We start from the raw sequence: 16,445 nt of genomic DNA, 5'->3' as shown, positions 1-16,445 counted from the left end.
GCCCCCCCCCCCCCCCCCCACACACAAAAAAAAAGCTGTCTGATATAATCTCAAATTTGGCATGCTCAGCTTCTTATATTCTTTTAAATTCAGTTAGTAGCATTCTCAACATTGATTTTGTTTGGGCTATTTGTCTAAGCTATTCAGCACTGCATCTTGATGATAATGTAGTAAATTTAGTTTACTTTGGCTGTTGGATTTTAGGTAACATAATTGATAATAGTTGTTGGTCTTTCAAAACTTAGCTGCCTGTGTCACATGAGCTGCCCCAGAAGTTAACATACATATGTCTGTGTAATCTTTTCACTACTCTGCCCTTTGCTTTTCCAAATAATTTATCCTTGATACATACTTCCTTTGGATACTTTAGTTCCTGACCAGTGCAATGCTTACATTTTTCCCTTCACTACCAATAATAGGGTGTCACCTACAAAGCATCTCCAGCGAAAAAAGAGGTATGCTGAAGCTAAACTGGATCCAGTAAATCAAGAATTTAAAAGGAATGGAATAGAATGGGCTTTCTAAGTATACTTGGCCAGATTGATGGAAAAACTTTTGACATCGAGGAGATGGCTTGTTCTATAGATCCTTTTCCCTTAACGACAAAGGTAAAGGTGTGTGAGAGACATATTTATCCAGAGAAGAAATTGGAGAGGTCTTTCCCATTTTGGAGGATCTCAAAAACTGTCGACAATCTTTGTGGTGACACGACTCAAATATTAAAGGCCTGTTTGGTTGGTGGAGCTACAATATATTGACTGAGTGGAAATGGTGTAGTGTTAGAAGACCTAATATTCTCAAGAGTGTCGCAAGGTGTGTAATTTTGAAAATTGCTATATTTAATAGGGAAGAGGATGAGAAGGAATAGAAAAGCTTGATCAATCCCTCAAGCTTAGTTGGAAATTATAGTAATTACAAGTACTTACAATTTGGTAAGTGTATAATTCAAGATCAAATCAAATCAGATGTAATCTTATTAAATCCCTAATCAAGCTAATAAAATTAAATAAACCCTAATCAATATAAATCTTGTCATATCTTAACACACTAATTTTGTGGAACTCCTTGTTTGTGTTAAAATACAAATTATCTAGTATTGGTATGAAATATCCCCGAATAGAGCGGGGAATGGAACTGAAGATTCATATATGACCTTAGTTGATCTGATTTAAATATAGTTGAACGAGTGATCTATTTATATCTATGATTTATATTTGTATGTTATGAGCGTACTGTGAACATGTCTTTCTTGGTTTTCCTACTTCTAATTCTTGTGTCAAATATTGATAACACCCAATGATGCCTTGCTTGATTAATAGCTGTAATGTCTTAAAAAGTGTATGGTCACCTTACAGGATGATGATATGACCGTCAAGGAGGAGGATGACAGTGAAATTCTGCACATTACTGCATGGACTGCTATTGGATTTGTCATCTCAGCATCCACATTTCTGGTGCTGCTTTACTTTTTCATGTCCACGTGGTTTGTCTGGCTGCTGATATTGCTTTTCTGTATCGGTGGAATCGAGGTATTCAAGTTCGTTCTTTCTCCTTCTTCTTTCGTCTAAGCCAATACAATTTGGTCTGATAAAACCATCTCATTTCATGGCACTGCTTATTTATGCTTTATTGTTGAATTAGGTTATAGTTTGGGGCCATGCATCTAGTATCTGACAAATGAGCAAGATAATGATATCATGCATCTGTTTGTATAGTATGCAAAGAAAATGGAATATAATGTCTAAAGATTTTTAGAAAAAATGTGTTTGTCAATGCCTAATAATATATAGTTTGATGTATTTTTTGAATGATTATGTTACTGAACTATAATATTCCTCCTTACAATATTTTCCATGCCGTGTTTATAGTAGTTTTTCCTGCTAATCTAAAACTACTCAGGAAAATGATACAACTTTGTGCTTCGGTAGTAAATGTTTCATAGCTGGTCTAATCTAGCATTCAAGTGGACAAATCTTTTGTCATGCTCCCACTCCCTGCCTTAGAGCCCTGATAAAAATATTCAAAGAAGCTTCTGGGACAGGGAGTGTTAGCTCCTGGATGATGGATACAATCACATACCATGATGACTAAAAAAGTAGATGATCAAAACAACTTTTTCTTCAGATCTAGGGAACTCTCAAGTCTTCACTAGTAATCATTGCTTCCCGAACTTCAAACGTAGAGCTTGGAAATAGATATAGACTTACAATTATTTAAAGGTTTTCCTCTCCTTAGAAAGGTTTTATAATGTTTTCCAACCAAAAAGTCCAAATTGATCATTAAAGGGTTATCGTCCAGTGTTCAGCTCTCTCACATTTTGGTATAACACACTGGGACAACATCCTATGTAGGCCCACCCACTTGCCATGGAGATGTACTAGTATATTGTTCTTTCATATTATCTTTTTAGTGGCCCTCTAATAATATTGTACTTGCACTCATCAAGCTCATTAATGGTAGGGGATCATTATGGGTAACATTGTCATGGAGCTATGCTTTCTTAACCGCAAAGTCAAGGGAATGCACCAGCTGATGAGGTGTATTAGGCTTAAATATACTGGCTGCATCAAAGACCTTATGTTATCTATGATTCTAACTTTAGATCGTAGGAACAGTAGATTTTTGCCAACCTTTTGAGTCATAAATGCATTTTCCATGATAATTGTGCCTTCCATAATCTTCTGAAAGGTTAACCTTTCCATCTGCTTATAGATGTAATATTGTAATTGTGATTAATATATGAACTTGCAAATCCATATGCTTTAGTTAGCTTCCATTTTCTGTTAGTTGATATGCGCAAGAACATATGGTGCTTGGGAGGTTACTTACCTAAATTCTGACTACTTTTGATTACGCTTGATTTGTGCAACATATGCACTTTCTACGTTTTGGAGCAAAACTAATTCTGGTTTGCATTTGGTCAACATTTTTTCTGGTTGTTGAATTTTTATTGTTTAATTCTTTGTTTCTTTCCAGGGACTGCATAACTGTATAGTGACGCTCATACTAAGGTATGATGTATTGACCCATTATGTCTATTTCATATTATGTACAGAATTTCTGATTAGATCCTTAACTATGCTTCATACAATCTTTTAAGCAGCAAATTTAGAGGTTGTGGAAAGAAAACATTGAATTTGCCGCTTGTTGGGGAGGTCACTATTCTGTCTCTAGTTGTCCTAACACTTTGTGTGGGATTCGCCATCTTCTGGGCAGTAAACAGAAAAGAATCATACTCTTGGGTTGGCCAAGACATTCTTGTAAGCTAATTTTATAATTTCCTCGTTAACTGAAAAACTGTTTGTGTGATAGACCTTTCTTTGCAGTTGGATATTTAGTTGGTTTTATGCATCCTTATCACCAAGTCTCACTCTTCTAGATACTTACTCCAGCTGAAAACTGTTAAAAGTAAATGAAAACTTTATTTTCGCCAGGGGATTGCTTTGATGATCACTGTTCTGCAGTTGGCTCAATTGCCTAATATAAAGGTGTGTTTATAGCTTTTAAAATTCACCAGTGAACATAGTTGATTTCTTGTTTTGCTTTACCTATGTCTACTAATATACCTTTCATTTATGTCATTTCCTTTCTCTTTTAGGTTGCTACAGTGCTCCTCTGCTGCGCGTTTGTCTATGACATCTTCTGGGTTTTCCTATCTCCTGCTATATTCCATGACAGTGTTATGATTTCAGTAAGTTTTCTCTTTAGTTACAATTTTAAGCTGTACCGCTGATGTAGATATTTTGTCAAATCATATCATGAGTTAGATGTCTAAATAAAGATTTGTATAAGAAAATGAAGAAAGTTAAATTAATTTAAATTTTTATTGTTTTTAGTTTTGAGAAATGGTACTTTTTAGAAGCTAGAGGTTGGCAATGGAAGGTATCAACATAATGAATGTGTTCGGCTTTGCATTAATACACCATGTTTTATTGATTATACTCACACTTAATTATATGGATTTCACACCTATATACAGGTGTATCTTGTAATTTATTTGTATTAACTTGGTAAGAATGCTATTATCTCTTCCCAGTTTTCTTCCTCTTAATATTTTCAGCATGAAGCCTTTTTGGTCTTTGATCTCTAGAAAATTAAAAATTGTTCCCCTTTACAGGCAGGTGGTGTTATACCACCTGTCTGTATGAAGTTTCAGTCTTTTTCTAGTTCCATTTTATAAGGTAGATAGGAAGGAGAACTTCCCTCTACTTGGTTTCTGTTCTTTCAAAATATGCCACTAATGTTGGGCATTAAAATTTTCTTTTACTCTGATGCCATTGCCTTCCTGCAACATGTATAAATGCACACCTTCAAAGTAGTAGCAGCTAAATAACCTTATTGAACACTTTTGGATATTTATCTTGTCGTTGTGGATTGTGGAACATTAAAAAATGCAACAAAATTATTTGATTGTTTTGCACAGGAACTAGGTAATGATTTTAATGAAGCTGCTCCGGATTGTTTAAAACATAAAGATGTACCTGTATGATTTAAATGTGCACACATGCATCTTTTATCTTTTGATGGTTTCAATGTTTTTTTCTTGGTATATGTTAATTACATTTATGTGCTCAAAACTGGATGCTTTCATTATTAAGCTGGGTTAAACTCGCTTCTTGCCACACAGTTCTTACCAGAAGATAATTTAGCTCTTCAGTATCTGTCACTAATTTTTCGGGTGGTTGGATTTGGCCTCTCTTGTAGGTTGCTAAAGGTAAGAAAGCTGGTGGAGAATCAATCCCGATGCTTCTGAGAGTTCCTAAATTAACAGATCCTTATAAAGGATTTGATATGCTTGGCTTTGGGGATATTCTCTTCCCTGGTTTGCTAATTTGCTTTACATACAGGTATTTTTGCACTTCAGTCATCTTGCAAAGATAATTGTTGCTCTCTTCTAGAAATGTAAAGATTAGCACATCACCTCGATTAAATGATAAGAAACTTCTATTTCGCAACCTACAATTCTCTACCTTTGTTCTTAAAGATATTCTTGTTATAGGCATCTATAAGGACAGTGAGTATATATGAATTTAGTCATGAATGTTTTGATATATGAAGCTCTAGGTTTCAATGGAAATTCTTATTTGTTATGCAAACATCTCTAATTATTCCAGTTTACAAGGGTTACAAATCATTCCGATGACAATGGTTAAAAAATGGGAAAACAAAAATTGGATAAATATTTGTGGGATTCAGCAGAGGATGTTTTCAAATCAACTTAGCGGCCCAGTTTCTCTAAATTCACTCATTCTTTCTACAGAATGATGGCGATTTAGTTGACTTCTGATTTATCCCATTTGGACCTCTTGTTGATCTCCTTCTCGATCTTTTTTGCAGATTTGATGAAGCTAAAAAGAAGGGGGTACTAAATGGATACTTCCTTTGGCTGATGATTGGTTATGGGATTGGTGGGTATCTCTCTTTTGTTTCTTCCTTCTTATTTTTTATTTTATATGTTGTTCTTTTTGTTCTTTCTGCTTTGATATGCTCTTACTATGTTATTTCTTATCCAGACTCCACTTGTGAGGTTATACTGGATATTTTGTTGTTGTAGTGTGTTATTTCATATCCGTTTTGTCTTAATATGTTACTGCTGCTCTTAGTTGTTTGAGACCACAAAAAGGGGTAAAATTCAGAAATAGCTTCATTTCATAATTGAAAATCATTTTGAGATTATCGCTCCAATGTACAATTCTTTCGTTCAATGCCTCTAATTATTCTAATAAAACCTCTGCTTATGATTCTGCACATATCTATGGAATTTGCGCCACATGTTAGTTCTGATTTTTACGTGTGAACCATGTTGATTATCTATCATTCTTTCTGAGTTTCTTTCTTTCCGTGTTTCTTTTTTATTCTTGTACTTTCTCCCTCCTTTTTTCCCTTTTTAATGCTGCATTTCGTTCATTCCTCGCCTTAATCAACCTAAAATCCGTACAGGTCTTTGCATTACTTATGTGGGCTTGTTTTTGATGAATGGACATGGTCAACCTGCTCTCCTGTATCTCGTGCCATGCACATTAGGTATGACAAAATTGATGACCACTTGATTGAAATTGTTGTTTAGTTTTTTCATCGTTTTAAAACCTTTATCGTCTAGGAACTTGTGTGGTACTGGGGGCAGTGAGACGCGAATTGAAAGACCTTTGGACCAATTGCGATGAATCAAAACAAATGGCTGAAGCGCGTCTAGGAAGTGCTTGATAAAGCTTTTGAAGAATATAAAGGTGACAAAGCACAAGCCATTGGTATGTTTCATGCTGCAAAAGTTGTAAATAGAGTATGAAGTTTTCCAAAGGAATACTTCACTATCCTTCTCTCTAATGTATATTCAATCATTCAATTGATCATTATGTAACATCACAAGAATCACAAAACAAGGAGAATGTTGTAACTCATTGAATTACTTTCAATAGTAAATAATTCCCATTTTGTTTTACCATTTACAAATAGTAGAGAAGTTCCAATTTATTTTTGTACCAGGTAATTTACCCGCACTTTACGCAGGCATAAATAATCTTTCTAAACTTTTGAACAACTTTTCCAATAGTCGGTTGTTATAAGAAAAAAAAAAGTAAATTTTAGTAGGTTTTAGAAACATTTCAACAGAAATGAAATGATTTGACATTATCACATATTTAAAGAATTGTAAATATATATTGAATGATTAAAAATATCTTGAGATTTAATTATTTTTATCTTTTACATAATTTATCATAATATATGTTTGATGATATAATTGTGTTAAAATTAAGTGATGTTTTTATGTAGCGATTAAACATAATTTTTTTATTTTTTTGTAGATGAAAAATATAGAATCAGATAATTTTATGGTTAGAATAACTCCTTGAAAAAAAAATTTATGTAAAAGTTTTCGATAATCAATATTAGTTATAAATACGTTAAGACCGTTAAAAATGTACACCACAACAACATAAATAAATTCTTTTTAGTGACAATCTATTTGGCTGAGGTCAAATGTTCACTACTTTTCGTTATTGTTACTTTGTTACTCTAACAAAATTTATAGAAGGAGAAAAATTATTTTGGAACAACAGCAAAATAATATTGTTGACCTTTTTAGAAATTCATTCTTTATTAAACTGCTGTTTTGAAAGCCCTTCTAATAGCATTATGAAAGTACAAGTAGATCAAAATGTTGAATTCTAGACTCATGTTAAAAAAATATTCTCGAACATTAAAAAATTAAAAATGAGTCAAACCTAGATAATTCAAATGCTCAGAAATAACTTAGGACATAAAGGACAACAAATCTATGTTAATAGACATATCTTTTGTAGTTTAAGATATTATTTTTATTTAGAGAAGCTTTTTAGTGACAATCTATTTGGCTGAGGTCAAATGTTCACTACTTTTCGTTATTGTTACTTTGTTACTCTAACAAAATTTATAGAAGGAGAAAAATTAATTTGGAACAACAGCAAAATAATATTGTTGACCTTTTTAGAAATTCATTCTTTATTAAACTGCTGTTTTGAAAGCCCTTCTAATAGCATTATGAAAGTACAAGTAGATCAAAATGTTGAATTCTAGACTCATGTTAAAAAAATATTCTCGAACATTAAAAAATTAAAAATGAGTCAAACCTAGATAATTCAAATGCTCAGAAATAACTTAGGACATAAAGGACAACAAATCTATGTTAATAGACATATCTTTTGTAGTTTAAGATATTATTTTTATTTAGAGAAGGTTTTGTTTTATACTCTTCAAATTAAGTTTGCCGAAAATAGTAATAACTCACACAAAAAATATTTAGAAGAGTTGAATGAGAAGGAAAAAAAGAAAAACATTAAAAGGACGAAAGTTTTGTCCAAGTGAGCTCTTGTCACTAAAACAAACTATTGGTGGAGACTATTATCGATATTAGCAGCGACTGATTTTGCCACTAAAACATTCTTTTAGTGGCGGCATTATAGGCATTGGCAGTGTCTAATGTTGCCACTAAAACAATCATTTAGTAGCGACTATTATAGGTATTAGCGGCGATTAATCTTGTCACTAAAACAAAATATTAGTAGCTACTATTATAGGCATTAGCAGCGACTAATGTTGCCACTAAAAACATACTTTTGGTGGCGACTATTATAAGCATTAGCAGCGACTGATGTTGCCACTAAAATATACTTTTAGTGGCGACTATTATAGGAATTAGCAGCGACTAATGTTGCCACTAAACATACTTTTGGTGGCAACTATTATAAGCATTAGCAGCGACTAATGTTGCCACTAAAACATACTTTTAGTGGCGACTATAATAAAATTAGCAGCAACTAATGTTGCCACTAAAACCTACTTTTGGTGGCGACTATTACAGGCATTAGCAGCGACCAATGTTGCCACTAAAACATACTTTTAGTGGCAACTATTAATGTATAGCAGCGACTAATGTTGCCACTAAAACATACTTTTGGTGGCGACTATTAGTGTATAGCAGCGATTAATGTTGCCACTAAAACATTCTTTTGGTGGCAACTATTATAGCCATTAGCAGCGACTAATATTGCCACTAAAACATACTTTTGGTGGCGACTATTATAGGCTTTAGCAGTGACTGATGTTGCCACTAAAACATACTTTTAGTGACGACTATTATAGGTATTCGCAGCGACTAATGTTGCCACTAAAACATTCTTTTAGTGGCGACTATTATAGGCATTAGCAGCTACTAATGTTGCCACTAAAACGTACTTTTGGTGGCGACTATTATAGGCATTTGCAGCAACTAATGTTGCCACTAAAACATTCTTTTAGTGGCAACTATTATAGGCATTCGCAGCGACGAATGTTGCCACTAAAACATTCTTTTATATATATAATGTTACGAAATTTATAAAATAATACTTATAACATATTAGTCATTTAAAGTAAAACATTACAAAGGAAGTGATAATTATAACATTTTATCATTTATCTTTCAATCAATCATCTTTAATTTGATTTTATAATTTTTCATTTTGCTTCCAGGAAGTGTTACTATTCAACATTTTTGAGGAATCAAGTGCATAAACTGGTAATATTAAATATTCTAATAAATAAATAATTGTTGGTGTAGAGATAAATAAATTCCAATTCTAGCGTGTAGAAAGTTCAGCACTATCTTTTTTTTTTACATATATCATTTTGAAGTTCCCATTTAAATGTATCGTAAGTAATTATTAAAATGAAAATTAAATGGAAAATGTATCATATTGGACAACAATTCAACTCATTATATATACTTGAAAGGGAAAAATATTACACAAAACTATTCAGTTTGTTTGGTTGTTTTTTAAAAATTAATATACTAGAGTGATGAAGTTCAATTTGAAATACACTTCTATTCCACACAGTGTCGAAAACACATCTATTACTTCAAGAAAATATTTACAACTTGCAGTAAACTTGAGAAATCTGTCCATACTTCATATTAAATATGAACAATTAATTTATTGTGTAGTTATCTATTTCTTTGGGATTAAAAGATGTTGCAGTCTAGTCATATTCCTCTATAGGTCATCCGGCACATCCTTGAACTTATGTCAAAAGTTTATTAATTTTTTGTCTTCTTTTCCTGGTTCACTTCGCACATCAAGGTGCGATAAAGTTTTTAAGTTCTTTATGTGTTTACAATGACATATCAAATTTGAATTTTGTCTTCAAGATATGGTAGTACAGATTTTTAAGGAATTCTTTTACTCTACTTTCAACAGTTTTAGTAGAGAAAACTTGCATGAATACTCAATTAACGTGTGTTATTTAATCTATACTAATAAATACTTATAATAATAATTTTCAAGAAACATAAACAACAAAGTTTAAAAGATATACTCAAAAACAATAATTAATAAAATAAGCATAAATTAATGACTGTGAAAAAAAAATCAAGATATGTAACAATAGAATGAAATAGAAAGGAAAAAGTTGAGCTCACTAAATGCATAGTGTACCCTTAGGAAAATTATTCCCCTCTAGTATTCAAGATTTAAAGGAATAGATTCTCTCAGGATATGACGATTCTATTCGTCATTGTATTGATACAAAAAACAATGGTGAAGTGAGTCACTCAACAAGAGCAAAAGAAGTAGTACAAATTTTTTGTTATTTTAAAATGAGAGGAAATCTCTATATTTATAAGCAACAAAAGGTAGTGTGAACAAATATTTATTGTGTCTTATCAGAAATGTCACAACTCTTTTGGAAAGGTCACAACTTTTCATAAAAGTCGCAACTTTTCATAAAAGTCACAACTTCTCATAAAAGTCACAACTTTTCATAAAAGTCGCAACTCTTCATAAAAATCACAACTCTTCAAAAAAATCACGAACTCTTCAAAAAAGTTGCAACTCTTCATAAAATTCGCAACTCTTCATAAAAGTCACAAATTTTATGAAAGGGGAAGACTAATTTTGAAAATAAATAAATTAAAAGAGAATCCTGTATTTTGGTGGCGCCATGTAGGCGGGCCTGCAGTTCTCTTTTATATATATACTAGTAAAATTACCCGCGTTTCGTGCGTGAATTTAATATCACAAAATTTATAAAATAATACTTAAAACATATCAGTCATTAAAACTAAAACACTATATTATCTTACATATAAGATTACGTAGTAACAAACATTAATAATGTAAAAAAAAATGAAAATTCCTACATCTTATCATTTAGCTTAATAATGTAAGCATAAATTATAAATTAATGATTGTAAAAATGCATATCAGGATCTGTAACATAAACAATAGTGTCAGTGAGCCACTAAACATGATCAAAGTATACAAATATTTAATTGGGAAGAAGAAGAAGAAGAGGTTCAGAATTTTCGTTGTGTTAAAATGAAAGGAAATCCCTCTATTTATTGACAACAAAGGGTAGTGTGGACAAATGTTTATTGTGTCTTATCAAAAATGTTACAACTATTTGGAAAAGTTACAACACTTTGGAAATGTCACAACCTTTCATAAAAGTCATAACTTTTCATAAAAGTCGCAACTCTTCATTAAAATCGCAACTCTTCATAAAAATCACAATTTTTCATAAAAGTCACAACTCTTCATTAAAGTCGCAACTCTTCATAAAAGAGAAGACTAATTTTGTAAATAAATAAATTAAAAGAGAATTCTGGTTTGTGGTGTCGACACGTAGACGAGCCTAAGGTTCTCTATTATATATATATAATATAATATGATCTGATGATTAGCAAATGTTAACCTTTTGATACTCCTTTTTGGGACTCTTTTGGATATTGTGTGAATTCCAAAACGAGGTTCAAATTATTACATAGATAAAATCACTAGGCGATTTCTTCCTATTTGTCTTAGCCTTGGTGTACAAATTTATTTGGTATCTATTGATGGTGGGAGGTAACAAATACCCTATAAAATTAGTTGAGTTGTTGGTGAGAGGTGACAAGTATGAAGTATTTCGTGGAATTAGTTAAGGTGCATGCAAGCTGATCTGGGCATAAAAAAAAAAAGATCCCTCACATGGATTTAATTAAAGATCTAGTGTATACCATAAAAACTTATAATATTACTAGTGGAACTTTTATTTCATTTCAAAAAAGGGAAAGAATATATAGCGTCAGCCTTTGTTGAAAGTGAAAAAGTATTTTCCAAATTCCATATACATTGGTATCGTAGAAGAACAAACACTATTCTTCTTCTTCAACAACTTTGAGCTTCAGATATGAAATAGCCTTTGTTACGATTACAAATTCAAATTTAATCGGACCTCAATCGAGTATAGAAGTGAAAGAAGCATCCAGGAATTAGCATTGCAGTACTACGTACCTCTGGTTTTCTACTCATTTAAGAATGTAAGTTTGAATTTACAAATCTTTGGGCAATTGTTTATAAGTTTTATGCAGAGCGTGTCTTTTTTTTTGTTTTTGAAATTCTAACAGAAGTTACAAGGTTCTGAAATTTTGGGAAAAGAAATTACTTATTCGGTTTACTTTTACTTGTCCGCTTTGGACTTTGCAGATGCTTAAGAAATAATTGAAATGAGTATTTTTACAATATTAAGTCTTGGAAAATAATTTGGGGAATAAGTAATTAATACTCATGTTAAAACATGGGAAAAAATCATCTTTTTTTATATGTTAGAAGTGACCAATAAAAATAAAAATCTATTTTTAAAATAGTGGACAAGTAAAAGTGGACGGAGGGATTGACAAATAAAAACAAAAATCTATATTTGAAATAGTGGACAGGACGAAGGGAATATTAGGTGAAGACCTTCAAAATTATGGTCAGCTGAGCTATTTGTTCTTCCAAGATGTAGCATAAAAAAGTTCTGCTACATCCATCTTAAGAAAAGAAGAAGAATGCACAAGCTATATATAGCTTATACCCAAAAAAAAATAGAAGGGAAAAGTGTCTCGTATCCCCTCAACTTTGCGACTGAGAGATGATATCCACATTACAAAAGTGACTCACATATACCCCTACCGTTACATAAATGACCCAGATTATTTAATAGACCTAGTAGATTGGTTAACTTTACTTATTTGCCAATCTATTTATTCTAGGGCGAGCTATCAGTTCTAACATAGTTATTTCTACTTCTACAAGCAGTAAAGAGATCAAGATAACTGACATGGAAAAGGTTCTGAAGGGTGAAAGAACTTCCACCTCAATTGATGAGGAAGTGGTTGGTTTTGAGGATGATGCTGATAACATAATTCAACAATTGACGGGAGGAACGAAGGAACTAGACATTGTCTCGATTGTTGGAATGCCTGGACTAGGCAAAACAACTTTGGCTACAATGGTTTTCACTCATCATTGTATTGATAAACACTTTGACGTTCGAGCATGGTGCTCTATTTCAAAAGAATATAATTTGAGGAAGGTGTTCTTATAGATTCTTAAACAAGTTGTAGGCAATATGGATGATAGCCCATCTGAAGACTTGCCTGACAAGTTGCGCAAGAGTCTAATGCACAAGAGATACCTCATTGTTTTAGATGATATATGGGAAGTTGAGGCTTGGGAAGAGTTGCAGTTATCTTTCCCGGATGATGCAAATGGAAGCAGAGTAGTGCTAACAACTCGAGATGAGGAAGTGGCAAGGCAGCTTAAGCACCACAGTGATCCATATTTTCTTCGATTCCTCACTGTGGAAGAGAGCTGGGACTTGCTTCAGAAGAAAATATTTCAAGGAGAGATTTGTCCCCCGGAGCTACTTACAACAGGATTACAAGTTGCTCAAAACTGCAAGGGATTACCTCTTGTAATTGTTTTGATTGCTGGAATTATTGCAAAGCAAAGGGAAGCCTCTTTGTGGCTTGGGTTCGCAGAAGATTTGAGTTCCCATGTTTTAGAAGAGCAAAGCATGAAGATAATAGAATCAAGTTATGACCATTTGGAAGACCATTTAAAGTCTTGCCTGCTTTACATGGGATTGTTTCCAGAAGACCATCAATTTCCAGTATTCAATTTGCTAAACTTGTGGATAGCAGAAAATTTTATACACAGCGTGGACACAGAGAATGTTGAAGAAGCATCTAAAATTTGCTTGAATGATCTAGTGAACAGAAGCTTAGTAATTGTTTCTCGGAGGAGAGAAGATAATGGTGAGATAGAGTACTGCACTGTTCATGATGTAGTGCATGAGTTTTGCATGAGGAAACTTACAAAAGAAAAGTTTATGCAGTACCGACCTTCAAAGGAACCCCAGTATATTAGGTTTATCCATGATGATCTTGTTCACCAATTGTTGCAGTATACAAAATCATTGGATAGGATTCCAATGTTGGCAGGCTTGAAGAAAGGAGAGTCTTTTGCTCAATGTCATGATAGGTCTCTTAAGTTTATTGCTCGTCCAAAGTCCCGTGTTTGGGAAAAGACTTTTCCTTTACTCGATAACTTAAGATTTATTCGGGTGTTGCATTTGTCAGATGTCTGTTTGGAAAGACGTTCTTGGACTACAGCAGTGCAAGCAGTAACTCACTTGAGATATCTTGCAATTTGTACCCAAGAATTTGATTTCCAGTGGGTATCACATCTACACTATCTACAAACTTTGCAGGTGGTGGGGAATAGTGATTTTTCAAGGCGTTTCGAGACATCCCCTTCTATTTGGAAAATGAAGAAGCTGAGACATGTGGATATACAGGATTTTTCCTTCAAATGGGAAGACAACGATCGAGCACTTTTCAAAGAATCTTCAGAAACTTTGTTACCAGCGTTGAAGACTTTTGGGAAGTGTCGTATATACTTGGCTGATAAGACTCCGGAGTTCTGGTGGAGATTTCCAAATATTGAACAACTCAAGCTCCACTTTACTGAACCAGGTTATGAAGTTGATATGCCTAATCTTGAAGAACTCCCACTCCAATCTCTCGAACTGTGTTTTTCACGCCCGATTTCAGGCTACAAATCCATTGGACAGGCCCGCTGTGTTGTCTTCCCTTCAAATCTAAAGGATTTGTCCCTTGATAGACTTTGCCTAACAGAAGAAGCTTTTTCACAACTTGCAAGTCTGCAAAACCTTGAAAGTCTCAAACTACGTAATATATACTTTAAGCCGGAAAGTAGATTCAGGCAGGCTGGATATAGCATCTGTTGGGATGTCAGTGATTATGAGTTCCTAGCACTCAAATACTTGCTTTTACAGAATATTCTCGTGACAGAATGGCGCTCCTCAGAGTCATCCTTCCCTGTGCTGGAGAAATTAATTATAAACAAATGCACAATTCAGTGTGATCAGATCCCTTCTAGCTTTGTGGATATCCCGACATTGAAGTTGATTAAGTTGATTGGCTGCAACTACTCACTTGAGAAGTCAGCTTTCAACATTAAAAATGAAGTGGAAGAGATTGCAGGATGTGATAGTCTCCAAGTTCATATTCAGTATCAACCTGACAGTAAGTTATATCATTAAGTGCCCGTTTAACCATGGATAGTATTCCAGAAAACTGTATTGACTTAAGAGAAGCTTTATTTAGGTAAAATAATTCATTCAGGTAACATTTTGATCTTTCTTTCTTTCTTTATAGGATATGCAGATGCAGATTTTGCAGCAGAATGCTTCAGTGTTTGGGATCAAGAAAACAACCGTAGCTCATTGACGCCTTTTGGCTTGAGGTTGCAAATGACTTATGTTCCCATGTTTGTAATGACCTATTAGTTCGTTTTGAGTTTTAGAATCCCTTTCCCCTATTTGAGACTTTCAGTATGTTCATTTGGTGTTTTATGACTTGTGGGTATGGGTGGCACTGGTTCCGAGGGGCTTGGGTGAATTTTGGAATGTTAGAACCAAAGTCAATGTTGTGATAAGACAGGCTCGAATTCAAGATTTGAGTAGGTTCATAGGATGATTTTGAACTTGTACATATGTTCGGATTGCAACTCGAGAGGTTCAGTGAGATTTGGCCTTTTGGGTGCTAATTTCCTATTTCAGCTGCACCAGATTTTTTTTTTCTAGTGCATCAGGTTTTTGTGCTTTGTGATCATGGGAGGAGGAGTGGAAATCGCGTAAGGTTGTTTTGCCTGGGGTTGGTTGATACAATTGTGGTAAAGAGTCAGCTTTTACTTATATCGCATCATAACTCCTATTCGCGCAATTTATTTAGTTGTTGGGTTGAATCTGTGCATATCTTCTCTGTATGTTGGTTTTGTGCATTTTTTTTATAACAATGTTCGGTTAGATATACTTCTATGTTGTTATTCTATGTCTGTTGAGATCACATAAGCTGATCAGGATGCAACACAAGCATTTGAAAGACCAACCCTCGTTACTATCGATGATACTTGTTGAATACACATTATATTTTTGTACTCATACTACACTTATTGCATTTTTTGTACAGTAATGTATCCCCGTGATAGCGGCTGTCATGACAGAGTTTAGAGTTTGCTTGGAGATATCAGGGTGAGCTACTTGGCTAGTTCGTAGCATCGTGGACTCACTTTCTTATTTTACTGGTAATTTTCTGTTTTCATCCACATAGTGTATCAAGAAGTACCCCTGAGAATTCTCCAGGTGAGATTCCTTGAGAGACTTAATGGGGCATTCTTCGTGTTCGAGGATGATGATGGTTGCTTCTGGGCGGGGGAGGAGCCATGTAGAGTCAAGCGGTTCATCTGAACCATCTTTGACGAAAACTCACTGTTATATATAGTAAATGTGTAATACTTTGACTTCTTCGTGTGTTTACTTTTTCATATTTTGAAACTCTTAGTAAAAGTCAAGGTTCCGCTATTGCTTCTGGGATGAAAAATATTGCAGATGTTGATTAAATTGAGGAGATGCACGAAGTCACTTGAGGATTCAGCTCTGAACATTAAAGAAGAAGTAGAAGACATCACAGGATGTGAAAGTCTCCAAGTTCTGTCTTGTTTGATTTAGAGATGATGGTGTAAAAACACAGTGGAAATATTTATCTTTTTTCGAGTTTTCTATTTGAACTATCAAGTGTTTGTATTTTCTATTTGAACTAT

The 16,445-nt window shown here is 33.6% G+C and overlaps 2 protein-coding genes across 2 annotated transcripts in view; both read left to right on the top strand.

Moving 5' to 3' along the window:
• Positions 1 to 6,420, top strand: part of LOC102581070 (signal peptide peptidase-like 5) — a 14,561-nt gene extending 8,141 nt beyond the window's left edge. Inside the window, exons 6-14 of the mRNA XM_015305035.1 lie at positions 1,356 to 1,529; positions 2,977 to 3,011; positions 3,104 to 3,260; positions 3,435 to 3,488; positions 3,599 to 3,691; positions 4,705 to 4,847; positions 5,338 to 5,408; positions 5,941 to 6,024; positions 6,101 to 6,420. Of these exons, the coding sequence (XP_015160521.1) occupies positions 1,356 to 1,529; positions 2,977 to 3,011; positions 3,104 to 3,260; positions 3,435 to 3,488; positions 3,599 to 3,691; positions 4,705 to 4,847; positions 5,338 to 5,408; positions 5,941 to 6,024; positions 6,101 to 6,204 (915 nt within the window). The 3' untranslated portion in view covers positions 6,205 to 6,420. The remainder of the gene's footprint in view (positions 1 to 1,355; positions 1,530 to 2,976; positions 3,012 to 3,103; positions 3,261 to 3,434; positions 3,489 to 3,598; positions 3,692 to 4,704; positions 4,848 to 5,337; positions 5,409 to 5,940; positions 6,025 to 6,100) is intronic.
• A 6,244-nt stretch (positions 6,421 to 12,664) lies between these two features.
• On the top strand, positions 12,665 to 15,967 carry LOC107058847 (putative late blight resistance protein homolog R1B-16). The gene is made up of 3 exons (XM_015305028.1): positions 12,665 to 14,869; positions 15,002 to 15,089; positions 15,815 to 15,967. Exons 1-3 carry the CDS (start codon positions 12,889 to 12,891, stop codon positions 15,828 to 15,830), a joined length of 2,085 nt encoding a protein of 694 aa, XP_015160514.1. The 5' UTR covers positions 12,665 to 12,888; the 3' UTR covers positions 15,831 to 15,967.
• Positions 15,968 to 16,445: the final 478 nt, after the last annotated feature.

The sequence above is a fragment of the Solanum tuberosum genome, unplaced genomic scaffold (assembly GCF_000226075.1).
Source record: "Solanum tuberosum cultivar DM 1-3 516 R44 unplaced genomic scaffold, SolTub_3.0 scf00651, whole genome shotgun sequence".
Lineage (NCBI taxonomy): Eukaryota > Viridiplantae > Streptophyta > Magnoliopsida > Solanales > Solanaceae > Solanum > Solanum tuberosum.
This window is presented reverse-complemented; position numbering and strand designations above follow the sequence as displayed.

Excerpts from the sequence above, each read along its gene's own strand:
- LOC107058847 (XM_015305028.1), top strand. The coding sequence starts at position 12,889 with ATGGATGATAGCCCATCTGAAGACTTGCCTGACAAGTTGCGCAAGAGT. Across the intron at positions 14,870-15,001 it reads TATTCAGTATCAACCTGACA|GATATGCAGATGCAGATTTT; the intron begins GTAAGTTATATC and ends CTTTCTTTATAG.